This window comes from Ostrinia furnacalis, unplaced genomic scaffold (genome assembly GCF_004193835.3).
Source record: "Ostrinia furnacalis isolate ACB-3 unplaced genomic scaffold, ASM419383v2 OfSCF0322, whole genome shotgun sequence".
Classification (NCBI taxonomy): Eukaryota; Metazoa; Arthropoda; class Insecta; order Lepidoptera; family Crambidae; genus Ostrinia; species Ostrinia furnacalis.
This window is the reverse complement of record NW_021130561.1, coordinates 17,301-43,020: the sequence shown is the minus strand read 5'-3', so window position 1 is coordinate 43,020 and position 25,720 is coordinate 17,301. Positions and strand designations below refer to the sequence as shown.

The window sequence follows — 25,720 nt, the reverse complement described above, 5'->3', positions numbered from 1 at the left end:
TGTGGAAATCATTGAGGGAGGCCTATGTTCAGCAGTGGACGTCCTATGGCTGAAATGATGATGATGAGATCGAACAATTTGTTTGTCTTTAGGAGGGTGAGAACGAACCGGGTGGTGGTCGCTGGTGCAGACTCGACGAGAGATGGTTGCGAGCGCTTGGCCACGGCAGACTTCGACATTTCGTGGCGGACGGTGGTTTACTACTGTCGCTGCTGGAGGAACCGCTGGCTAACAGCCAGGAGCCGCAGCCGACGCTAGTTGGTGAGTGTCGCTGCCTAGCTGATACCTAGTTAGAGGTTTCTCAAACATTTCTGGGTCTTGTGTTACATGCAAGCTACGATATCTTGTTTTCATAAAGTCGATATGAAAGCAGTCTTTCGCCGTGCAGACGAAGATACTTTTTTGTGTTTAGTTGCTGCCATCTACTTGACATTATATTCGTTTTCGATTAAAAAGTGTTTAGTGTCAGCAATCGGCAACTTAAAGTCGTCAGCAGACGACGTATTAAATACACAGCAATTTGGTGTCGCCGTGTCGACAACAAAGTGTTCGATCGCCACCACGGCAACAGAAAGCGTCTACGTTTGCGTAGCAGCCTTTTAGGCGTTTGTTACACTTGACGGAGATGCTGTCACGGATCTTTCGCCAATCCAAGCTATTGCTTATAAATGACTAAAACTGGTATACTATGCGGATGATCGGTCGCCTTAATTGATGAGTGCAATGACTTGTGGTGCGTAAGATCTAATACGGCATTTCTGTCACTTGAGGTACGAGTAAAGGCCTTAGGTGTACGAGTACCGGTATTCAAAGAACTATTTCTTGCAGTGATAATCCGGTGCGGCTGGGGCCGCTTCGCGTGGTCGCTCAGCAGCCGGGGCGCCGCGCGCTGTGCGGGCCGGGGCGCCGGCGCGGCCTGCGCGCGCCCCGTCGACATGCTGCCCGCGCCCCGGCCCCCGCCCCCTGCCTGCCGCCCGCTGCAGCCGCCGCCCCCGTGCGCGCTGTGAGTAAAGCCACATAATAATAATAAGATTAATAAGTACTACGTACAGAAGTTTTACTTCGCGAAGGTATTTAAAAAAATGTATGCTCAATGTCATTAACAATATGGTGTAATTTAGCCTGTCTCAAGAGTCGAGCACCATTTTGTTGACAAACGTCAGTGATCGGCACTGCGCCGAAGCTATAGGGCTGACTTCGGTAAAATGATGTGACGAAAATGGCGGAGGAAATACATGATTTAGCATGAATTATCATGAATAATATTAACTACTTATTTACCTCTCAGTGTCTTGAGGCAACTTAAAAAGTACATTCCGTGTTTTTATTATTATTTAGGCAGTTAAATACTGCACAGTATTTAGTACGCCATTTTCTTTATTTTCTTCCATCATACACAAGAATACGCGTGCGTGAGTCAATGTTCGCTCATATGTGAGGTGAGGCCTTGTCGAATAGTATCCTGTAGGTGGGCCATCGTGCGTGTTTTGTTTTCGATGTAAACAGGCCTGGTAAAGCCTGGTCCGTGAGCACGTAGAATTTTGTCCAATGACCCCCAGCTACCCGCTCGCACACTCACTGCGGGCGCCCGTCGCACAGTCGCGACAGCAATATAATTACGCGCGAGCGATAAGGATGGGTAGCTTTGGGTCATTGGACAAAATTCTACGTGCTCACGGACCAGGCTTTAGACTACTGAGCGGTATACGGACCTGAGACGTGGTCGTTTATTATGGACCTCATGTCTAATGTCCGTGTTGCACACACTCTTTTGAAGGTTGGAGACTCTACACTCGAAGATGTTGACAATTATGTATACCTGGGACAAACGGCCCAGTTAGGTAGGGCCAACTTTGAGAAAGAGGTCAATCGTCGAATCCAACTCGGCTAGGCAGCGTTCGGGAAGCTACGCGACATACTCAAATCCGAAATACCGCAGTGTCTCAAGATAAAAGTCTTTGATCAATGTTGACAGTGATGGTATATGGATCTGAAACGTGGTCGCTTACTATGGGCCTCATAAGAAAGCTCAAGGTCACCAAAAGGGCAATAAAGCGTGATACGCTTGAAGTTTCCCTGCGTGATCGAAACAGAAATGTGGAGAATTGTAACACCTACTGATTTGTAAACCCATTTTCGCAAAATATGTAATTTGAATTTGAAAAAAAAAAATGAGATCCGCAGGAGAATCAAAATGACTGACATAGCCCGAAAAATCGCTAAAATCAAGCTCGTAGAGCTGATGGCTGCTGGGGCAGAAAATTTCTCGAGTGGTGACCACGAACCGGAAGACGTAGTGTGGGCAGGCCTTCCGCTAGGTGAACCGACGATCTGGTGAAAGTCGCGGAAGGTGCCGGATGCGGACGGCGCAGGACCGGTCTTATGTAGAAATCCTTGGGGGAAGCCTTTGTCCAGTCTTTCGGCGATAACGATAATGATTCTGAAAGCTTCAGGATAAAAATGATAATGTAAACCATGTTTCTTTCCACAGCGACAGCGCGTTCCCAAGCCTAGAGTCTGTGCTGAGACAGCTGAACGACCCCGAAGCGCCGACGCTGTTCAAACTGCTGGACCAACAGGCCGCGATAGAGAAACGCGTCACGGAGAGCGAAGATAATGTTGTGAGTATATTCGTAGAAAAGTAGTAAAAGATGAGTATTTAAAACGCACTTTACTTAATCTATGTTTTGTCACCGCTTTCAACTGGCAGGAAGTCGAACCTTAACTTTGAACTCCTATGTTCTTCTGATTAATTTCCTTGCGGATCCAATGACAGTTCAACTTTCCCCGGTCTTCTTCTAACTTTTCCTCGGTCAAGCTGTAGATCCTGGCTACACTGGAGTTGCAGCGGTAGGAACGAGAGATGGAAATAGTTCCGTTTATTAGAACGTAACTTTATAAATTGTGAATTTATAAAACATAAGTTACGAAACAATTTTTTTATTCTAAGGTACCTGAAGAATACGTGCCGCCTGAGCCTGTGACCGAGTTCCAGACTGCGAGACTGTTCTTGTCACATTTCGGATATTTGAACATCGGAGGTGATAAAAAGGTAACATCAATTTTACTTACAATTTTATTCTATAGCTTGAACATTTTTTTGTGAATAAACAGAGGTAGTAGTCGTATACATTTTTGGTAGATAGAAATAGGACGTAAAAGAAGAGAAGATAGATGAATTAGAAAGGATAAGTCGGGATAAGAGATTGCGTGAAAGAGCAAAACATGCAGCAATATTAAGTAAAGAGCAGTGTTAAGAGCAACAATTTAATCGACGCGACTAATGAGATACGTTTTATTTTGCAACAAAAATGTATAGGATGATTGTGCTCTTCCGAATAACTGTCTGTGATTGTTCCTAGTGTTCAACTTCTTTTTAGTGTCAGTCAAATAAAGATACCTATATGTTTCATATTCTTGCATCAGGGAGGGCCCCCACGTCTAGTAGCCCTAGATGACACAGCACCGGGCTTCGAGGCAGCGTTGCGGCGTCTTGATGCCTGTGGGTCGCGCGCGCCACTAACCGTTCACGTGTTTTGCGCGCGCGCCGGACAGACTACTGCCGCGGCCATATTGGCTAACGTGCACAGCTGTGATACTGTGCCGCCTGGGTTCATACGCATGCTGCACGGGTGAGTTGAAGAAGAAACAGTTTTTTCTCGAATCATGGAGGTCTCCTGGCACTAGAGGACACGCCGGGCTTAGAAGTGACGGTACGATGATTGGACGCGTGCACAGCGGCGATACGTGCTGCTTGGGTTTATAAGTATGCTATACGGGTCAGTTACTTTCCTTATTAGTGAAAGGAAGACGCTAGATGACCAGCACTAGGCTTCGAGGCGGCACTACGGCGACTCGACGCGTGCGGGTCGCGCGCGCCGCTTACTGTGCATGTGTTCTGCGCGCGCGCCGGACAGACTACTGCCGCGGCCATACTGTCTAACGTGCACAGCTGCGATACCGTGCCGCCTGGGTTTATACGCATGTTGCATGGGTAAGTTGAAGAAGAAACAGTCTTTTATCGAATCATGGAGATCTCTCGCGGCTCGTGGTGCTAGACGACAGAGCGCTTGGAAATGACGCTACGATGATTGGACGCGTGCACAACTGTGATACGTGCCGCTGGGGTTTATAAGTATGCTACACGGGTAAGTTACTTACCTTATTATATTAGTGACGTGAAACTATTAGAGCTAGACGCTAAATAACACGGCGCCGGGCTTCGTTCTGCGCGCGCGCATGACAGACTACTGCCGCGGCTATACTGGCTAATGTGCACAGCTGCGATACTATGCCGCCTGGGTTCATACGGATGCTGCACGGGTCAGTAACTTTCCTTATTATATTAGTAACGTGAAGGTATTAGAGCTAGACGCTAGATGATACAGTGCCAGACCCGAGGCAGCGTTACGGCGTTACTGTGCACGTGTTCTGCGTGCGCGCCGGACAGACTACTACCGCGGCCATACTGGCCAATGTGCACAGCTGCGATACCGTGCCGCCTGGGTTCATACGGATGCTGCACGGGTGAGTTGAAGAAGAAACAGTCTTTTCTCGAATCATGGAGGTCACACGCCGGGCTTGGAAGTGACGCTACGATGATTGAACGCGTGCACAGCTGCGATACTGTGCCGCCTGGGTTCATACGGATGCTGCACGGGTAAGTTGAAGAAGAAATGTACAGTCTTTTCTCGAATCATGGATCTCCATGATTCGAGAAAAGACTGTACATTTCTTCTTCTCGCGGCTCGTGGTGCTAGACGACAGAGCGCTTGGAAATGACGCTACGATGATTGGACGCGTGCACAACTGCGATACGTGCCGCTGGGGTTTATAAGTATGCTACACGGGTCAGTTACTTACCTTATTATATTAGTGACGTGAAACTATTAGAGCTAGACGCTAAATAACACGGCGCCGGGCTTCATTCTGCGTGCGAGCTGGCCAGACCAATGCTTCGACTATCCTTGCAAATGTGCACAGCTGTGATACTGTGCCGCCTGGGTTCATTCGGATGCTGCACGGGTAAGTTACTTACCTTACTACTTTTACTAGTGATGTGTACAGCTGCGATACCATGCCGCCCGGGTTCATACGCATGCTGCACGGGTAAGTTGCTTTTCTCACTAGTGGTGTGAAGCCACTAGAGTTAGACTTTAGATGACATAGCCCCCAGCTACACCATGCCGGTCCCAGATTCTTTCGCATGCTGAAAGGGTCAGTTATTTATCTTACTTGTCATGTAGACCCATTAGAGCTAGACGCTAGATGACACAGCGCCGGGCTTTGAGGCGGCGCTGCGGCGTCGTACGCGGGACAAACTTGTCCTTCACTAGTTGGGATTTCATTGGCGGTAAAGCTGTAGATCCTGGCTACACGGGAGTTGCAGTTGCAGCGTTGCGAACGAGAGGTGGGAATAATCCCGTATGAATACCCAATTGGGTACTTTATTTTTTAAAAGGACCCTTTTGAAGTCATTATAATTTTTAACGACTACCTAAATATGGAACTTCACATTTGATTTCAAACTAATTAACTTTTTAAGGATAGAATTAAGACTTGGGAATGTTATCAAATCTTTAATTAAGTCACGTGTTCCGGCAGATTGGGCACGCCGGTATACGTGCGCGGGCACGGCGGCTGGTCGGGGCGCGCCAGCACCAGCTACGACGCGCACGCGCCCGCGCAGCCCCGCCCGCCGCCCGCCGACCCCCGCCGCGCCCCTGCCCCCGCTGTCTACGACGCGAGGGAACAAGTACGTACTGTATTTACTTTATTAAAGCTGGGTTGCACCATGTTACTCTAACTTTGACAAACGTCAAAAATCTGTCAAACTCCATGCAAAAGACACCGGTTATCGTCAAAGTTACGGTCTGCGGTTCGCAGCATACGAATTGAATAGATGCGCGTGAGTAGATACGTGTATCAACAGCATCCATCCCGCGCCGCGCGCCCGCGTCGTCCGTTTATGATGCGCGTGAGTAAGTATTGTCATCATCATCAACATTTCAGTCACAGGACTCCCCCAATGACTTCCACAACGCACGGTTGGTAGTGGCCTGCATCCAGCGCCTACCTGCTACCTTTATCAGGTTGTCAGTCCACCTTCAAGGGTCAACAGCATCCCGCCTGTCACTCTTCGTTCTACCTGCTTCGCAGCACACGAATGGAATCTTGCGAGAAAGCGTAGATACCTACTTTACGTCAATAGCGGGGCACGGCAGCTGGTCGAGTGCGCCAGCACCAGCTACGACCTACGACGCGAGGGAACAAGTACGTACTGTATTTACTTTATTAAAGCTGGGTTGCACCATCTTACTCTAACTTTGACAAACGTCAAAAATCTGTCAAACTCCATACAAAAAACACCGGTTATCGTCAAAGTTACGGTCAAAGATAGGTGGTGCAACTCAGCCTAAGACAGTTGTTTCTTACAAAAGCTATACTTGTAATTTTTGCGTATAGACACGCGCTGCTGTCTATGATACGCGGGAACAGGTTTGTTTGTCAAGGGTCACCAGCATTCCTCCTGCCACCTAAGGTTGTACCTCATAGCATACGAATTGAATAGATGCGCGTGAGCAAGTACATGTGTCAACAGCATCCATCCTGCGCCTTCCGTCTATGATGCGAGGGAGCAGGTAGGTGTGTCAGGCTGGTTTTAGAGTCAGGCTGACGCACGCTGACCGTCAGCGCTGACAGCCGAAATGTATGAAGCGTCGACGCCGAGCGATCAGCGTCACTCAGGAACGTTCCCTTTAATTACATACATATTGATCTGTCAGCGCCGATGATCAGCGAGCGGTCAGCGCGATTCTAAAACCCGCCTCAAAGGTCAACAGCGTCCCTACTGCCATCTAAGGTTCTACCTCGCGCAGCACACGAATTGAATCTTACAAGAAAACGTCAATAGCGGTGTACAGAGCGCGAGCTGTCTACGACGCGAGGGAACAGGTAAGTGCTGAGTCAACACCAGTATCATCAATAGCCTCTTGCGCCTTAGCAACGCTCCTAACCACCTTCTGCCACTATCCCGCGCCCTCCGCCAATTGACCCGCGTCGTGCGCCTGCCTCTGCCGTCTATCGTCCGCCGTCTGCGACGCGAGAGAGCAGATAAGTGTCATCATCATTTCAGCCACAGGACGTCCACTGCTGGACATAGGTCTCCCCTAATGACTTTCACAACGCACAGTTGGCAGCATCCTGCATCCAAAGCCTATCTGCTACCTTTATCAGGTCGTCTTTCTACCTTGTGGACGTCTAACGCTTCGTTTTTCGGTACGTAGCCTCCACTCCAGAACCTTGCTGCCCATCGGCCGCAGGTACGCTTGTCAAGGATCAACAGCATCCCTCCTGCCACTCTTGGTTCTACCTGCCTCGCAGCACACGAATTGAATCTTGCGAAAAGGTGTAAGTACTTTATGTGTGTTAGCAGCATTGTGCGTCCGAACAAACCTCAGGCACCCCACCCCGCTCTACTATGATAAGCGATTCAGGACCGTAGAACGTGAATCATGAATCTTACTTAGCCAATACAGGTGGTGTTGGCGTCTACGATGCACGTAAACTGAAGCTGCGTCGACGCTTATTTAAATTTTGATCTCGTTTTCAGGTTATATACTGGGCAGACTCTACGAACGAGATAGCATTTGTGGTGCCTTCAGGGCACGAGCTAGATGAAGAGAAAAGTGATACCGACGGCGGCTGCCAATCTACCAGGTATCACTGTTAAGGCCCTTTTGCGTCAACTTATTTAGTAGTCTTATCACAGAATAATAATAAGTACTACGTACAGAAGTTTTACTTCGCGAAGGTATTTAAAAAAATGTATGCTCAATGTCATTAACAATATGGTGTAATTTAGCCTGTCTNCCAGGAACTAGCGCAGCAGTACAAGAAGGATTTGTCTGAACCTGAACTGCTGGAGTCCTTATTCCGAGCACCATAAGTTTCGAATTCGAGATGAAGAGATTGATTCGGGATTTCAAAAATAGAAACTAAAGATACTCCACCATTTTTATCGCCGAATTTATGGGATGGTTACATTGATACTTCCTTTAGAAGGATTTGGCAAGCACTTTGTGAGTAACGGAGCGTACAGCAGATTCATTTAATTTAACGCATTATTAATTTCGTACTTATTTATTAACGTTGATGTATTTTTTTAAAGTATTGTTTTAGTATTATCGCATATGAAATTATGTAACTTAATATTAAGACTGATTTTGTTAATTTTAATGTATCTCAAGTGTTTAACATTCCCGAATAACATGATATGCATAGGTGCTTAAATGATTATATTTTAAAGCATAATATTATTGTATTTATTAATAAATAAAAACGTTTACTTAATTTCTGTCTTTGATTCAGTTCTCAATCTTTTCCTTTTCCAGTCCTCGAAGTTTTCAATTTGAAAATTATTTTGAAAGAAAGAAAGAAAGAAAGAAAAAATATTTATTTGGTACTAAAATAATGATACACATTTATGTTCGGTTTACCATTTGGTTCGCACCTTTTGTACCCTTTGCACCACCGGCCCGCACCACTGGTGGTGCAAAGGGTATTTTTTAATCCCTTTTGCACCACCAATAGTGCCGCCCTACCATTAACTGTAAAACGATTATCTATAATCATATAATATTAATATTATAAAGAGGAAAAATTTGATTGTTTGTTTGTACTGAATAGGCTCCGAAACTACTGGACAGATTTGACAACATAACATAAAAATTTATAACAACCATTCATACCTACATACAACGAATAATTCCTAAAGTACCAGGGCAACATAATCATAAAGGAGCTATATCAAATTCTTCTTGGTTGATCCGAGAAATAAACATGTATCATAAAATAGCTCCTTTATGGTTATGCCGCCCTGGTACTTTATTCGTTGTATGTAGGATGTAGGCCCGGGGTATCGTGGGTCTGAAGTGAAATGTTTATAGGCACTTACACACACACAAATTGAAACTTTTAGGTAGGTTTTGATTTATTTATAACAATTAAATTATTAAGTATTTTACAGTCTACCAGTGCCGTAACTAGGGCGGTGCCAGCGGTGCCCAGGCACAGGGCGCAGACCCTGGAGGGGCGCAGAAATGACCAGACCAAGCATTTTTCAAGGGCGCAGTTTTGAAAGCTCGCACCGGGCGCATAAAAGGCTAGTTACGGCACTGCAGTCTACTACTAGTTTTACAGTCGATGGTAGTACAGCACTATTTGTTGGTGGTGCAAGAGGGATTTAAAAATACCCTTTGCACCACCAGTGGTGCAGGCCGGTGGTGCAAAGGGTACAAAAGGGGTTCGCAGATGGACGGATGAATGAATGAATATTTGGACATTTGCATTGTCCAGCTTATAAAAAATCACTATTTTTGTGCTCAAGTCTGCTCAAGTTTGCATTTATTCGAAATCCAGTTGGCTCAATGTCGGTTGTCTGTTAACCACAGATAACTATACAGGGTGTTTCTTGTAAGGTGTCAAGCCGAAGGCAGGTGATAGGTGAGGACTAGACCTATCGATTTCACCCCCATGTATGTTCTACGATTTTTCATAGTTTAGAAGTTATCGTTAATTTTGTGATTTTTTCAAATTGTATGACCCAGTAGGCTTTAAATTTTTTTATCTTTTTTTTGGGTCGACTTTTCTCAGATTTCTTTTTTTTGACAGATTCCCTATTAATTGCAGATTTTTAAAAAAAATAATCAACTTCCTATCTTTGATGCAAGATACAAAATTTTTGCTAGAAACATAAAAAATATGCTTTTAGCGGAACATTCTAAAATTTTCAACTTAAAAGTTTAAAAAAAAAAGAAATTCCGTAGGTCCAAAATAATTTTAAAAACTGCGCAGTTTTCTGAACTTTCANTATAGTCTATCCAATATAGCTTGATTAGAATGACAGCTGCCATCAAAAGTAACGACATAACTTTGTAGTAGCGATCAATGAGAGCTAAATATTGGCGGACAAGAAATAATTCACGTCTGACCTACAAACAATATTTTCGACGACAGTGCTTCCAATAAAAATGTTAATTTCGTGTAAATGCAGCGTTAAATTACACCAATAAGTAGTAATTCGAAATTATAAAAATCAAGCTAGTGTATTAACGACGTCTCTACAAGGTTATCTCGAGTTACAAAAATGTTAGCGTTGGGACATATCGACAAATGTCATATTAAATTAAAACTATTTTTTAACAAAATTTTTTTCAAACTAATTTTTTAACATATTTACGTCAAGTTATACGTTTTTCTAAATGTGCACTATTAAAAACCAAAAAACGTTTCATTCTTAAATAATCAAACATCGGAAATCAATCACCGGTAATTTTTTGGGTATTCATAGCACCGTTGCTCTAGAAGAGATGCCCACCGCCCTCTAGCAAGAGGAAAAAAACCACTGAAGAACACTGATGATAATGACTTCGACTTAGGTTGTACACCCTTGAAATGAATTTAAAATTTTACTGTCTTTAAATTTAAATAATAATTGTCATTTTTATGAATAAAGATATGAAGAAAAGTTGGGTGCATTTTTTATATCATTTTTTCGAAAATTTATCGATACATCTATGTGAACCGTACGAAACATACCCAGCACTAGTCACATTCGTTTGACAGCCGTCATTCTAATCAAGCTATATTGGATAGACTATAAAGATACTCCACCATTTTTATCGCCGAATTTATGGGATGGTTACATTGACTTTGACACTTCCTTTAGAAGGATTAGGGAAGCACTTTGTAAGTAACAGAGTGTACAGCAGATTCATTTAATTTTACGCATTATTAATTTCGTACTTATTTATTAACGTTGATGTATTTTTTTAAAGTATTGTTTTAGTATTATCGCATATGAAATTATGTAACTTAATATTAAGACTGATTTTGTTAATTTTAATGTATCTCAAGTGTTTAACATTCCCGAATAACATGATATGCATAGGTGCTTAAATGATTATATTTTAAAGCATAATATTAATGTATTTATTAATAAATAAAAACGTTTACTTAATTTCTGTCTTTGATTCAGTCCTCAATCTTTTCCTTTTCCAGTCCTCAAAGTTTTCAATTTGAAAATTATTTTATGTTCGGTTTACCATTTGGTTCGCAGATGGATGGATGAATGAATGAATATTTGGACGATTGCATTGTCCAGCTTATAAAAAATCACTATTTTTGTGCTCAAGTTTGCATTTATTCGAAATCCAGTTGGCTCAATGTCGGTTGTCTATTAACTAACATCGATTCTCTTTTTTATTTCCACCTTTTTCCACTCCAACCTCTGGCATAAACAACAAAATCGTTCGAAATTCAAACCGACTGACGTTACATCAATTCGTTTTCGAAAATGACGACTTAAAAATTTACAATAAAACGGTTTTGTCATAAGTGTTTTTGTAGTAATCGTTTACATTTAGATAATTAGCTGTTTGTTGGGTGTGGTGGGTCTGTCGATGTGATGCTGATCAGCAAAGTGCCTGACGAGGCGGCGCCCTCGCGAGACCACTCGCACGAGTACCAGACCGCCAGCGAACTCTTCGATATGATGGCCAGAAACCACCCCTTCGAACCTGATGGTGAGTACACGACACCACATTAATGCTCAACTACCTACTTGAAGTCATCTGTTTGGTCTGAGATTACAGTTGAAGGCCATCTTTGCCAGAACGGCGTATCCATTATGTACCTTAAGCCTTCGCCAAATAAAAGACGTTCCTCCTAGGTCGTCAAAGCGCCAAATTGTTTTGCTATGACGGGTTGGGATCTCGCGATCACGCTGTGTTGTTTACCCGTAAAATTCGTGCGTCAGGAACGTGTTCTATTTGGTGAAGGTTTTGAAATGTTACTTATATTTTTGTTTGTTTGTGACAGTCTTCTTTTTTTTCCTTTAAATTTTTCAGTGGGTGAAAGTCTATCAACTAGAGATTTAGTAATTTTATACAAAAACATCGATTTAGGCACAAAACTCATGTCCAACGCTGAAGAATTGAAACGAATCAGACCCAATCAACACGTGGAGACGGTCGTTTACAACGACGACATAGATTCGGAGGACTCGGACGTGAGCGAAATTTACGGTAACGAAGACATGCGCAATGTATTTTCGGTCAACAGCGAGCGAATCGATCTGTTCAATGATCGACCTCCCTACCAAAACACTCTTTGCCAGAAGTTAGGCGATTTGGAAATACAAGCTTCGAACCTGTCCATGGAGTACGACCAGCATTTCCTCTTCAAAGATCCCTACATAAAAGAGCAGCTCAAAAACTTAAACGGCATGGACGGGGAGTGCGATGGGATGGTTTTGCCGACTTCGCTCCTCGACTACATTTTTTGCAAGCGGTTAGAGGATAATTACAACTTCTACATGGAAAATATTATCCGATACGTCAAGCACACTATTGAGCAGCTCAAGCGCATCAGCAACGGGGACTACTTGACGGACAAAGCGAAAGAGAAATGGAGGGAAGTCGAGAATGCTAGCAAAGGCGACGACGACACCAAAGTCCTCGCCACGTCGACGAGCATCCCACTACAAGTCGAGCGCAAACTGAACGGAGTCTCGACCACGTGGGACGACATAATACACTCAGAAGTAGACGTAAGATCTTTATCGAAGATACTGGAGAAGAAAATTATTGTGGAAGTGCCAAAATTAATTTGTGGATCTTACAAACTTTTTAGCAAGTTCTGCTCTGATAATTTAATTATTAGTTGCAAGAGAGAGAAGGAGCCGATCGCAACTGAGAAAAAGAAAGAATCTCGAGTGGATGTGGTTCTTCAGCTAGAACGCTCGGATTCTGGACATGTCATGAGCAACATAAGTTCCATAATGATATTGCAAGCCACTCCTATCCAACTCGGTAATACTTTATACAAATTAATGTTGTGATATCGAAGTATATTAGTAGATAATTTATAATTTTGTTTCAGATGAGCGTCCCAAACCTCTTCCGTTGTCGTACAATGAAAAAGACGAAGAATGTTCGAACACTGAAATTGAAGAACTTTCTTCTGTGAACGAGCATAGAAAAGATGAAGTAAAAAAGGTTAAAATTGTTGAGGTTCAGGACACAACTGATGACGCTGATATCAATGCTGTCGGAGACAATGATACTGCTTTGAAAAATAATGAAGTTGAAATGCTAGCTGACGAAAACATTGATGATGGAAATGATTATACAAATGATTCTAAAAGTAGTGCAATGGAATCGGGTGATTCAAGTATCGCATTGAGAGATATACTAGACACGAGAGCTATTCCGAATATACTGCGAAAAGAAGCGCCATATAATTTTATATCGCCCGATGACTTATCTCTGTCCATGCATAAACTAAACTTGAGCTCTCTACCTGAGGAGAACAGCGAAGATACGTCCCAAAACCAACCAACCAAAAAGAAATCGCCAATGAAAGTTAGAATTAAGTCACCCTACGAAAACAAATCATTTATAATGGAAGAAAAAAAGAGAAAAAAACTCTTGGAAATACGCGATAAACGTGAAAAAAAGAAAATGGCAGGAGGTGAAAACTGTAAAGTTTCCAAGCATAGATACGGTAAAGGAATCATGCCGTCGAGTTCCGTCACAAACTTATCGATTACGAACAAATCGTTTTATAATTCAATTTATGGTCAAAATGTGAATTTCGACAATAAGTCCACCAAAAGTAAAGGACGTAGGGGTAAGAGAGAATTATTTATCGACGCGCCTTTGGAGCAATTGAGAGGAGAGAACGAGTCGCCGATGTTAACTCCTGATAAAAATAACAAAAAATATGTCAATCGAAGTTATTACTTGGATGAGGCCGTGACAGAAATGATGTATACGCAACTGCGACAAAGCGACTGCAGCAGTGTCAGGGAAATATTCTCGGCATCCGCTTCTGCTGTGTCCGCCGAGTTCCCCACAAACAGAGCTGAAGCTGACCCCAGTGATAAACTTGCTCCCAGTTTCCGGGAGGACTCGGAAAGGTAAGTTTGAATGACATTTCTCTAGTGTTATTGTTAACAAATACTCAAGAATATTTTTTTCCAGCGATGACGAAAACAAAGATGCATTTAATGATAATCCGGGAAAAAAAGATAGCCGCACAATTATGATCACATCTTCAAGAAGCATACTTAATGTTGTGCCCGCAAATTCGCCTAAAAATAACAAAGTTAATGATGAAGACGAAGAAGAAACTTCCGAAAATCCTGTGCCAACCGTCGCTTGTAGAAAGAGCATAGAAAAACTTTATGATCTGATGAAGAAATTAGGAAAGACCGACACGCTAGAAATGAGGTCTTCCAGAAGCAAACTCTTAACCAATATCAGCAAAGTTGACGCTATCGTACAAGGCACCTCTACCATACAAGGCAGCGACAGTGGAACCAGCCTCAAACATCATTTGACCTCATCGAATCCTAGCAGTTTTAGTTTTGAGAAAATTAATAATCACGATGAGATTCCAGATTCAAAAATAACGAGTAACAAAAATACCGATGCGCTCACTACGGTGGTCCCTAAAGTTATAATAAGTACAAAACATCAAACTGTAAAAGCTGAGGTTGAGAAAGTGAGAAAAGAGCGTAAGAAAATTGTCATGAATCCTTTGTCTAAAGTGCCAGACAACCCCCTGAAGGCCATATCGCAGCTACTTCACGAGTTTGATAGCGTGCAAAAAACCAGGCAACGTCTTCCATCAGATTCCAAACCTAGCAGGAAAAGTGATTCATCACACGAAGGACGGAACGTACCCCGGCAAGGCTTCATGGTTAAAAGACGTTCCCGAATCGATCAGTCCGCAAGAGAAAACGAAATTCAAAGCGACAAAAATTTTAAAGTGATCGCTAGAGACCGAAGGGCCAGGCCCACCCCAGCGATGGAACTTTTAAAAATACCGCATCAGCAGATACCTATCGAGGAGAAGCACGTCGATCGCAATGTTAAGGAAGAAATACACAACCCGCACAACGATCGCGTTGCGAAAGAGGATAAGCATTTGGATCGTTTTAGTAAGAAGAAAATAGCCGATATAATAGACGAGGTGAAGGAAGCGAAAGGTGAAGCGGTGCGCGGGCCTTCGAAGATGAACTCTAGGTTGAATTCACTGGCGCAGCCGAAGAAGTCATATGTGCAGGCGCACAGCGAGGAGTACCAGACGAGGTACGGCAGGAACCTGATGGCGGATCGCTTGCAGAGGCTGGCGTCGGCGCCGCCTGCGCTCGTCGCCGAGAAGCCGGCGCTGCTGAACATCAAGAACAAGCCGAGGAGGACCGGCACGGAGGCAGTGTCGTCGGTGTCGGTGAGGCCGCCTCCGCCGCCGCAGGCTATAGGTGTGTAAAGGTGAATTTTGTTGTAACATTTTGTTCATTTTTTATCAAATAACCTCAATTCGCCTCAGCCGATTTCCATACCGCTGCAAGCTTATCGTCGATGTAACATCAAACTGCGTCATTTTTATAACGAGACGGATCACCGGTTCTCATTTTTGTAGCTTTCGATTTTATTTTTTTATTTTCGAGGTAAAATCTAGTATTTTTTCCATTGGGCCGTCGTAGGGTTGTCTAATGGTTATCCCGTGACGCACAGAGCGCGGGCTCAGGCTGCGGCGGTCGGCCAGCAGCAGCCCAGAGCCGCGCGCGCCCGCGCCGCCCCCCGCGCCCCGCCCGGGCCTCGCCTTTGATGCGCCCGATAACATGTGAGACGCTGACTTGTGATTTAAATCTGAAGTCATAAACGTTTTGTAGCTTTATTTATTAACATCGACAAACCTCTGCCAGGAAAAACAAGATGGTGGCGGTAGAGTCGTACGTGAAGAGCCACTTCCGCCGCTCGTCGCCGCACGCGCTCGGCGTGCACAAGGCGCGCGTGCCGCTCGTGCCCACGGACCTCGACCTGTGTACGTTCATCGTCCACCCTCTCATTTTCCTATCGGGAAGGTGCAAAGGAAATCAGGAATTATATAATTTTAATCGTTCGCAGCGTCAGTCGCCTCGTCCCCGACGGCGGAGGAGTCGACGGCGATCGGCAGCAGGCTGCACAGCATCATCGACAGCATGATCCACGCCGCGCCCGCGCCGCTGTCGGCGCTGCGCGAGAGCCGCGAGAGCAGCTCGCGCGACCCCGACGAGCCCGACGCCTACTCCCTCGAGAACCTCTCGCGCCATGCCTCCTCCGTCGACTCCGACTACCGCGCCGACATATTCAAGGACAAGAACGTCGAGACGGCCGTCGAGAGCTTCCAGGACAAGCGGGACCTCACGCCCGAAGAGGAGTCCAAATCCTCGGAAACGAAGTACGACCGCGAGTCGAACGTTTCCTCCGGCGAGCTCCAGAAACTGGAGGACGCCCTCCACGGCCGCGTGTCGGTGGGATCCTTTCGGCAGCTGAGAATGAACGACTTCGCGCTGACGCCCAAGCGATCGTTGCAGCGAGCGCTGGTCGTCCGTTCCGGCGACGTTGTGCTCAAATCTTCGATATCCAAAAGCCTGAAACTGAGCAGCTCCCGCTCTGACGTCTCCGCAGATTTAAACACGTTGCCCGCCCTTGGAAATTCTCAACTGGGTTGGAATTTTCGCAGCAACATCCCGATGCAAATCGCGACCGTCGGATACGCGTTCCCCGATTACCACGCGGCCTACTGCGAACCGAATACGGCGATCAAATCCTTGGACAATATTTTCAAACTGGGAATCTCTCTGAGCAGCTCGTCCACAAAAAACAAAAAGTCGGATAAGACGAGTCAGTGTTTTAAGGGATCACAGTCGAAGTGCGACACTCAAGATAATACAGCGTCGTCTCTGAATACTGCTGACGCGATGCCTGTAATGAGAATGAAGCAAATGAGTATTGCGTCGGTTTCCACGGAAGCTCGCCTGTTTAATAATATTGAAAAAACTTGTGGCGACTGTTCAATTGTAGTACCAGAAAAACGCCAGACCGAAGTCGAAAAGGTGAAGACTAAAAGTAACGCTGAAAGTATAGATTGCACTTCATCTTTGGACATGCTTGTTGGACTTCTGAACGAAATCCAGAAAATAACCACGGGCCATATCACTGACACTGTACAATATGCGGACGAGCAGGATTGCAAAGAGCTGGAGGATGTCATAAATGGCAACGATGCAATGAAGGATACGGCGAAAAATATTGACTCTCACGAATTGGTCTCCATCGCATCCTTGGACAAAATGAGGCAGTTGGAATCTAGCCCGAGTATTTATTCTCTGTACTTGTCCGATGGCGATAAGGAGTCGATTGAGGAAAAGATTGGGATTCCGCGACTGACTACCAGCTTAAAAAGCGTACTGCGTCACGAAATACCGATTCACGTGGACAAAGAAGTTGGCGCTGATTTCCCAGTGAGGGAATACACGAGTACTTTTACTGACGTGCCATCAACGTTTTTCCCTATTACCATAACTCACAGCACTAATGTCACTAATTCTCTAATCGGGATTCTGAGTAAGCCATCAAGCCAAACAATGTTTTCGCTCGAAGACTATGAAAGTGCGTGTGCGGACTCTACCTTCAATTGTAAAAAGATTATGGAAATCACAGAAGAGTCTAAAACTACTCAAATCTGTGAAACGCCTGTGATTGCGTATCCTGATAGCGAGAAACGTGTGGAGACTTTTACTGAACAGCAGGTGGAGGTATACAGTGATGTTGTTATTGAAAATGTAGCAATCATGGAGGTGCACAAAGCTAAAACTGAGATGAATTTATTTAGCAATTGTACCAATTACCACAAGAGTTCGGACTTTGATCCATTAATGAAAATGAAGCGAGATCTTTTAGTAACAATTTACTCGATGCTGGTTTTGACTGTATTTGCTGCCTTGTCGTTTCCAGAACTTGTGTACCATGTCTGAACTGTGAATGTAAGCTTTTATTTGGATGTCTTTATATGAAACTTATTTATTTTGGTATTTATTGTTTAGTTGAAAAATACAAGTATTTATTACAATATTTAGTTTTATTTTTACGTATTACTTCAGACAGGTGCAACAAAATCATAACCCTCCTTCTGGTGCAGTCGGGTAAAAAATGAAACGTTCCATAGCACAAGACTCCTAGTGCCTAACCATAAGTAGGTTTGGTTCCTAGAGAGAGTGTGCAGAATTGCAGAGGGATAGAGAAACCTCTTTCACTGGAAGAGTGGAGGCACCCCTCACCTAACCACATCAAGTTTCGGTTTGTTCCCGCCTTGGCTGTTTGTCAACGTCCAGGCTGTATAATACTAAACGTCGTTGACAATTTCAAAAAATACAAGAACAGCTGACTGCTGTCAAAGTCAAATTCGCGTGGTACAAAAAATGTAAACAATGCATTTTTTGTGAAATACGCTATCATAATTCAGAATTAAGTTACAAATTAATGAAAAACATAAACCGAGACATTATAATAATCTGTAATTTATATATCATTCAATCTACTCCACTCCAAATATGGCAGAATTGGTAAGTAAGATTTCCAATGTTACTCCAGCATTTCTTGTGGTGTTCTTTTAGGAATAAGTTTAATTTTGTGTTTTGTTCGTTCCTTGTAAGTTTACTATACACAAAATCATCGATTTGTTAAAATTAAACTCGAACTTAATAATTTCCAAACCTAACCTCAAAATCATACCTCGTCAAATGATGTTACCGTAGCTTTAAAAAAAATGGTTAACAAATTTCCAGAGACAACTAGAAGATCAAGAGCTAGGAGCCGAATTTGTGGTAGACAGCACTGCTCCTGTAGAAGAGATTCTACAGAACTTAATTGAAAGGGAGCATTACAGTAAAGCGTATAAGTTCTACCGTTACCTATTGGTTCAGAGGCGGCACACAGCGAACGCTTGCTGGAACCTGCACTACACTCTCCCTGGACATCCCCTCAAAGTTTTTGAGGACGGCTGGGATGGGGACATTGACCATGACTATTTCGAACCCTTCCCCTATAGAAGCACAATGCCCAAAATCATAACTCCAATGCGGAACATGAACAAAACTGACCCTGTGACTGATTATATGAAGATAAAGAATGATTGGAAGCATGAAATTGCTATAATTAAAAAGCAGAGTGGCAGTAAGTATGATTTTATATTTTCTTTATTATTCGTTAGTTCGTTTCAGCCAAATGACGTCTACTGCTGGACAAAGGCCTCCTCCAAGGTTTTCCACAATGCATGGTCCTGCGCTGCCCGCATTCAGGCTCTTCCCACGACCTTTACGAGATCGTCGGTCCACCTAGTAGGAGGTCTGCCCACGCTACGTCTTCCAGCCCGTGGTCGCCACTCGAGATTATTATTAGGTATTATTCATTGCCAAATGATTTTGTATTTTGGCTTAATTAATAAAACTATGTTATGAAGTTTTAATATAATAAAAAAACTGATAATGTTTATTCCAGGAAAAGTTGTACGCAAGCTAAACAATGATGTCATGCAAGTATCAAAGTTCCTAATCGACTTGGCAGCGACTATGGAGAAGGACCCTGACCCTAACTTTGACTCTACGTTCAACTGGTACTATGCAGGAAACGGAAACTTACAGCTGGTCTGCATCAACTGGGTCGATTACCTGCTCCATGGTGAATTTAGTGTGGTGTGTGAGTATCATTTAACATTTTGTTAGAAGAAAAGCTACACAAGGGATCAACTGTACTGAACATACACTTTCATGTTTCAGATTTAACCAGATTTCACAGAGACAGTACTGTGAGCATTGAGAATGAGCATACTTCAAGTTTTGACTGTAAAGCTGGAAATATCCTAGAAACAATTTGTTCCTCTCAGAATATAGTAGCTCTAAGAACGAAACGATCAATTATTATGTTGAAGATCATTGAAACGGATGATAACATTAATTTCGAACTACTGAAAAAGTTTGACTCGGATGTGCCATTCACAAGTATCAGATTCGACAAGCACCACACGAATATACTTTACGTCACAACACTGGACGGTAATTTGAAAATAGTGAACGTGGATAGAGTGACGGCGAGGAGCGTCAAACTGGTGCGGCAGAGCAAGTCTGACGTTAACAATTGGAACTGCGTGATCGGTGGGGAGCGTGCGACGTACGCTCACATCGAGAGGCGGTCGATAACATTTTACGACAAGCGGACCCACGACGCAGTTTTTAAGTGGTCGGGCTTGCGGCAGATTATAGACGAGGTGCGGTGTAATGATATCACGGCGGCGACCCTGGTCGAAGGCAGCCCGGCTCTGTACTTTGCGACGGATCATCATTTGTTTTTGTTCGACGCGCGTAACTCTGGTGCTAAACGGCCGTTGCTGCGCTGGACGCACGGGCTCAAGTGCGCGCCGACGTATCTCGCCGTCGCTAGCGCAGAAGACAACAGGTAATGTGTTTTAACTTGTTTTCTATTTAAGCTTTTGACTTATTTATTAAAACCTAAGATTAAAACAAACATGTATACAGCATAAGCGGAAGTGTCACACTAAAATGATGCCCATGGGTGCTATTTCGCTTTAATCACAATCTGGCTGAACTACTACTGCTTGTACTTATCTCACTTCGTGTATGAACAATCCAAGAATTAAAGACAAAGTCTACGGCATTACTTTTCAAATTCGCGATGTTGCCTAAAGCCTAGTCCGTGAGCACGTAGAATTTTGTCCAATGAAAATTCAATTCAATTCAAACAAAAAATTCTACGTGCTCACGGACCAGGCTTTAGTTTATTCCATTCTAGGTCTATAGCAATGTAAGCCCTGTGGCCACGTGGTCCTACTGCCCCTGTGCTACCGATCGGACCACATGAACTCTATCTTCGTTTTTTGTTTTAATCTAATATTTAAAGAAAGAAAGATACATTTATTACAATGGACATCACACAAATACAGGCAATTACATAGACATGACAGTGGCACATAATAATGGAACAAGAAAAAAAAAGTAAAAACAAGAGTAAACTGAGCAGTGCCACCCACTCACCAACAAGATGCCCACTGCAACGGGACCCCACTCAGCATATGCCGTGGCCCACGGTGACGAAGGCCACGGCGCTGGTTTTCAGTGTGCCCCATGCCGAGTGAGGGTCACGGACCATTGGTAAAATAAATAAAATAGTAAGCTGCATAATATTTCGAATGTATTATTCACAGTATTTTTTTTGCAGGGAGGTGGTGGTGCTCACGAGCCAGTGGTGCGAAGACGCGTGCGTGGTGAGCAGCTACTCTGATTGCGTGCAGCGCGGCGGGGCCGCGCCCGGCGTGTGCCTGCCCTACCACCCACCCAGCTTGCTGCAGGTCAGTGCCCAGGGCTAATTGACATGTTGAGTATGTTGACACCACCAATCAATTGACGTACTCTTTAAAACTGTCAAAACGAAACTCCCTTATTATTTGTATGGCAATACGAGCAAGTGACGTCACTATTTTGTCAACTCAATTAAAAATCGTGATTAACAGATAATTTAAAATTGATTAAGTTTTTAAGACCAGAATGAAGTGTCTTTTAAAAAAAGTTATGATTTCGAATTATTGGGGAATGGTGTCAAATTGTCTATTGAGGCGATAGTAGCCAACTGAATACTGGATACAGTCGGCAGAGTAGAATACGTTTGTTACTAACCCCTACTCTCCGGGGGTGTCGAGGCGACTTAGTGAAGACACATCAAACAAAGAACGGGCAGTAGCGCTCTGAAAATCATCAATCTTTTAAACTGCGACCTTCAACTCGCCTAGGCATGCCAAGCGTGGGGATTATTAAGGCAAAACTCTCCACTATAGTGGAGGAGGCTCATAGTTCAGCTGTGAACTGTAAAGGGCTGTTGATGATGATAATGAATAACCTATCAAATCAATAGAGGACGATGCCTATGTTCAGCAGTGGACTTTATCTTATCTTCGTTGACCGCTGAACTATTGTGGGGAAACAACATGACATAAAAAATAACATGTCTAGTGATGTGACCCGTGCACCCACTGGTCTACCCACTGTAGGGGGAAAAGCTTGCGACCTTTACTGCAGGGACCTGTCAAGTTTAGCTGTAACCGTATCTTGCACCTTTTGCTTAGATTGAAACTAGACGACACACGATATAGTGTAAAACTGTCCAATTGATTAATGTCTATAATTTATTTATCCCAGGTGTTACACGAGGCGCGCCTACGCATGTTATGCTGTTCCCTCGCCAGTCCCATCGAGCGGCGCCTATCCGCAGCCACCACCGGCCTCTTATCTCTCCCTCACGCCGCCAACACTCTCCTGCTCACTCACAACTCACTCGGAGACATCGCTTATCGAACCATCCACCCGGACTACATGGAATCCTTCATGGATGACGACAGCGCGCAGAAGTTGCACGAGTGGAGCCGCCCCTGTGAGGCCGAGAGGAAACCGATAGAAGTGTCCAGGGTCACGAATATAGCGAATCTGTGGAAGAAGTTGAAGAAGATACCGGAGGACTTTAGCTTGGTGCCGACGGAGGAGCCGATGCAGTTTGATGATGAAAAGGTAAAGTTTTAAGAGGTCTATTTTTTAAACGATATTCAAAACTAGATTAAAACAAACTAAAGTAACATAATCACAGACTTGAAACTGAGAATCCTTTTGTAAAAAAAGCCAAATTCCAATACTGCAAATAAATGCACATTTTACAATCCAATCAAGGTAGGCAATTACAAATAAGAACAAGGAATTTTTGACATATTGTTGCTCAAAAACTGGTTGGCATTTTGCGAAGTTGGCATTCTGAGCTGAGAGAGATTTTCAAGATTTTTAGTTTTCATAGTATAAAACAATATATTTTGCGTCTATTCTAGGTATATGAAGCGTTCGTGAACGAAGAGATAATGCCAGAACTGNAAATTGTGCGCCATGTCCATTAAAGCTTCTCGGAAGTGACATACTCAAATGATGGGCATAGGCATCATTTCGTTTCAGTCACAATCGGTCTGACCTACTAGTCCTACTACGCAATACTCGCGCGCAGTCTTCTTGAACTTATAAAAGTGTACATACAAACAATTCACGAAATAAAAACAAAGTCCACGTCATCACTTTTGACATTCGTGGTTCAAATTCAAATTATTTATTTGCTCAAATGGTTGCTTGGTATTGTTAGGGCCTAGATTTTTCTATAGCAATGTCAGCGACGCCACCAACCGGCCATTGTGGAAATCATTGGGGGAGGTCTATGTTCAGCAGTGGACGTCCTAATGGCTGTAATGATGATGATGATGATGAATGAAATTGATGCCAATATCTACTTTATTTGTTTTAATCTAAGATTTCAAGTTTATTCACAGTATTTTTTGCAGGGAGGTGGTGGTAGTCACGAGCCAGTGGTGCGAGGACGCGTGCGTGGTGAGCAGCTACTCTGATTGCGTGCAGCGCGCCGGGGCCGCGCCCGGCGTGTGCCTGCCCTACCACCCGCCTAACTTGCTGCAGGTCAGTGGACAAGGCTAATTGAGGCGATAGTAACCAACTGGATGCTGGATGATAGCCGCTACTAACCTATCAAATCATTAGAGGATGCCTATGTTCAGCAGTCAAGTGGACTTCCTGTGGTTGAAATGATGATAAATAATAGCAAAGGTCACTGCTGCCGTGTCGTAACAATTAGTATCAGCTCATGAGTCATCTTCACGAATCGGTAGCCCAACAAACATCCTGTTTCGCGCATGTATACTCGATATTATTCTGTGGCTCGACTTGCCGGACACCTGGCAACCCTGCTCGTGCACCCACTGGTCTACCCACTGTAGGGGGAAACGCTTGCGACCTGTACTGCAGGGACCTGCTGAGTTTAGCGCTGTAACTGTATCTTACAAATGCTTAGTTTGGAACTAGACAACATGTGTCATAGTGTAAAACTGTCTAATTCATCATCAACAGCCCTTTACAGTCCACTGCTGGACTATGAGCCTCCTCCACTATAGTGGAGGGTTTTGCCATAATCCCCACGCTTGGCAAGCGGGTTAGAGATCGCAGTTTAAAAGATGATGAAGAGCACTGTTGCCCGTTCTTTGTTTGATGTGTAGTCCCTAAGTCGCCTCTTACGACTGTCGACGAAAACTGTCTAATTAATTAATGTCTATAATTTATTTATCCCAGGTGTTACACGAGGCGCGCCTACGCATGTTATGCTGTTCCCTCGCCAGTCCCATCGAGCGGCGCCTGTCCGCCGCCACCACTGGCCTCTTAGCTCTCCCTCACGCGGCCAACACCCTCCTGCTCACTCACAACTCACTCGGAGACATCGCTTATCGAACCATCCACCCGGACTACATGGAATCCTTCATGGATGACGACAGCGCGCAGAAGTTGCACGAGTGGAGCCGCCCCTGTGAGGCCGAGAGGAAACCGATCGAGGTGTCCAGGGTCACGAATATAGCGAATCTGTGGAAGAAGTTGAAGAAGATACCGGAGGACTTCAGCTTGGTGCCGACGGATGAGCCGATGCAGTTTGATGATGAAAAGGTAAAGGTCTATTTTTTAAACGACATTCAAAACTAGATTAAAAGAAACTCAAGTAGGTACACAATAGATCACTGACTTGAATCTATATTGAGTATCCTTTCGTAAAAAAGACAAATTCTAATAAATACTGCAAATAAATGTACATTTTACAATCGAACCGGCGAGAGGCAATTGTGAAGAAGAATAATGTACCTATTTTTTTTTAACTAATATATTATGTTGCTCAATAACTTCTTCATGATTTCGTAAATGAAATTTCCAACATTTTTTAGTTTTTAAAATTAAACAAAAATATTTTGCGTCTATTCTAGGTATATGAAGCGTTCGTGAACGAGGAAATCATGCCAGAGCTACTAGACGCGTGGAACATTGGCGGCACATCGGCTGGCCCGCGACAAGATGACGACTCGCTGGCGCTCCATCTGCACTTCGACGACAGCGACGAAGGCTAAGCCACGCCCCCTGCAGGTGGAGTAGGCGGAGCGTGGCGAGGACACGCCCACTTATTAGAAGCTGGCAGGAATCTAAAAAATGTACCGATGTCTGTATAAACCCGGCCGTCATGGAGTCAAGGTATAATCGACACCTTATAGAAAGTCGTGGTCGAGCGAATTAAAGAAGAATACTACAGAAGGACTTCAATTCCTTCAAGGAATTACGAATTAAAGCTCAGCGTAAGTTATTTTTATCTTCGCTCAGGTGATATAATGCTGTAAGGTAAAGTTTAATGTCTCAAAAGATCTCAAATAAAACAAGTATTTTAAATAAACAACTATATTTCCTATCTAAATGACTGTTAACAATCTCTCCCGCAAACGCACGTCCATACACTCATGTACACACTAAACATTAAATTATAAACATAACAAATGCTCTTCGATGCAAATTAACACTTTCCCATGATTGAGTAATAAAATATACTCCAATAATGGAAAAGTGGTTAAATTACTGTCGTCAATACATTACATACACGTATTACAATAATAAAACAAAACTCATATAGTAAAGTTATTAAGACAGAAAAAGGAAACGAGAAATTTATAAGTACTTGCGTAGTAAATTTACAGAATAGGAACTAAAGCATCTACATAATGAGGGTTTTCGCGAATGAAAAATCCGCCAGATGGCAATACGTAGACGCGAGGTCCGAAATCCAAATGCTGCATGATTGGTTATTTTTGACATGACATTGACAGATATGTCAAAATCCACCAATCACGCAGCAGTCAGACCCCACATCCACGTCCCGCCATCTAGCGGATCTTTCATTCGCGAAAACCCTCATTC

At 43.8% G+C, this 25,720-nt stretch overlaps 3 protein-coding genes across 6 annotated transcripts in view; all 3 read left to right on the top strand.

Annotated features, from left to right (window-relative positions):
• Positions 1-7,749, top strand: part of LOC114360553 (ral GTPase-activating protein subunit beta) — a 29,551-nt gene extending 21,802 nt beyond the window's left edge. Inside the window, exons 19-25 of the mRNA XM_028315289.1 lie at positions 93-261; positions 829-1,003; positions 2,492-2,621; positions 2,951-3,052; positions 3,427-3,632; positions 5,605-5,755; positions 7,613-7,749. Coding sequence (XP_028171090.1) covers positions 93-261; positions 829-1,003; positions 2,492-2,621; positions 2,951-3,052; positions 3,427-3,632; positions 5,605-5,755; positions 7,613-7,732 — 1,053 coding nt within the window. The 3' untranslated portion in view covers positions 7,733-7,749. The remainder of the gene's footprint in view (positions 1-92; positions 262-828; positions 1,004-2,491; positions 2,622-2,950; positions 3,053-3,426; positions 3,633-5,604; positions 5,756-7,612) is intronic.
• A 3,602-nt stretch (positions 7,750-11,351) lies between these two features.
• Positions 11,352-17,889, top strand: LOC114360533 (uncharacterized). 3 transcript variants are annotated; one of them, XM_028315270.1, is made up of 7 exons: positions 11,352-11,585; positions 11,967-12,872; positions 12,943-13,981; positions 14,046-15,328; positions 15,585-15,693; positions 15,776-15,894; positions 15,978-17,889. In XM_028315270.1, exons 1-7 carry the CDS (start codon positions 11,468-11,470, stop codon positions 17,867-17,869), a joined length of 5,466 nt encoding a protein of 1,821 aa, XP_028171071.1. In that variant the 5' UTR covers positions 11,352-11,467; the 3' UTR covers positions 17,870-17,889. The 3 variants fall into 3 exon arrangements, with proteins under 3 accessions (XP_028171071.1, XP_028171065.1, XP_028171077.1); XM_028315264.1 differs by having other exon boundaries at positions 11,910-12,872; XM_028315276.1 differs by lacking the exon at positions 11,967-12,872.
• Positions 17,890-18,281: 392 nt separating this feature from the next.
• TAF1C-like (TATA box-binding protein-associated factor RNA polymerase I subunit C-like) lies at positions 18,282-25,402 on the top strand. 2 transcript variants are annotated; one of them, XM_028315196.1, is made up of 8 exons: positions 18,282-18,457; positions 18,680-19,067; positions 19,392-19,589; positions 19,670-20,345; positions 21,126-21,255; positions 22,100-22,465; positions 22,774-22,815; positions 24,787-25,402. In XM_028315196.1, the coding sequence occupies exons 1-8, from the start codon at positions 18,446-18,448 to the stop codon at positions 24,883-24,885; spliced, it is 1,911 nt and encodes a 636-aa protein (XP_028170997.1). In that variant the 5' UTR covers positions 18,282-18,445; the 3' UTR covers positions 24,886-25,402. The 2 variants fall into 2 exon arrangements, with proteins under 2 accessions (XP_028170997.1, XP_028171003.1); XM_028315202.1 differs by lacking the exon at positions 22,774-22,815 and having other exon boundaries at positions 24,745-25,402.
• Positions 25,403-25,720: the final 318 nt, after the last annotated feature.

Bases quoted from the DNA above. Each gene is read 5' to 3' on its own strand.
- LOC114360533 (XM_028315264.1), top strand. From the start codon at position 11,468: ATGCTGATCAGCAAAGTGCCTGACGAGGCGGCGCCCTCGCGAGACCAC. The intron at 12,873-12,942 runs GTAATACTTTAT...ATTTTGTTTCAG, and splicing joins AGCCACTCCTATCCAACTCG to ATGAGCGTCCCAAACCTCTT. The intron at 15,895-15,977 runs GTACGTTCATCG...AATCGTTCGCAG, and splicing joins GCCCACGGACCTCGACCTGT to CGTCAGTCGCCTCGTCCCCG.
- TAF1C-like (XM_028315202.1), top strand. The intron at 19,590-19,669 runs GTGAGTATCATT...TTCATGTTTCAG, and splicing joins TGGTGAATTTAGTGTGGTGT to ATTTAACCAGATTTCACAGA. The intron at 20,346-21,125 runs GTAATGTGTTTT...TTTTTTTTGCAG, and splicing joins GCTAGCGCAGAAGACAACAG to GGAGGTGGTGGTGCTCACGA.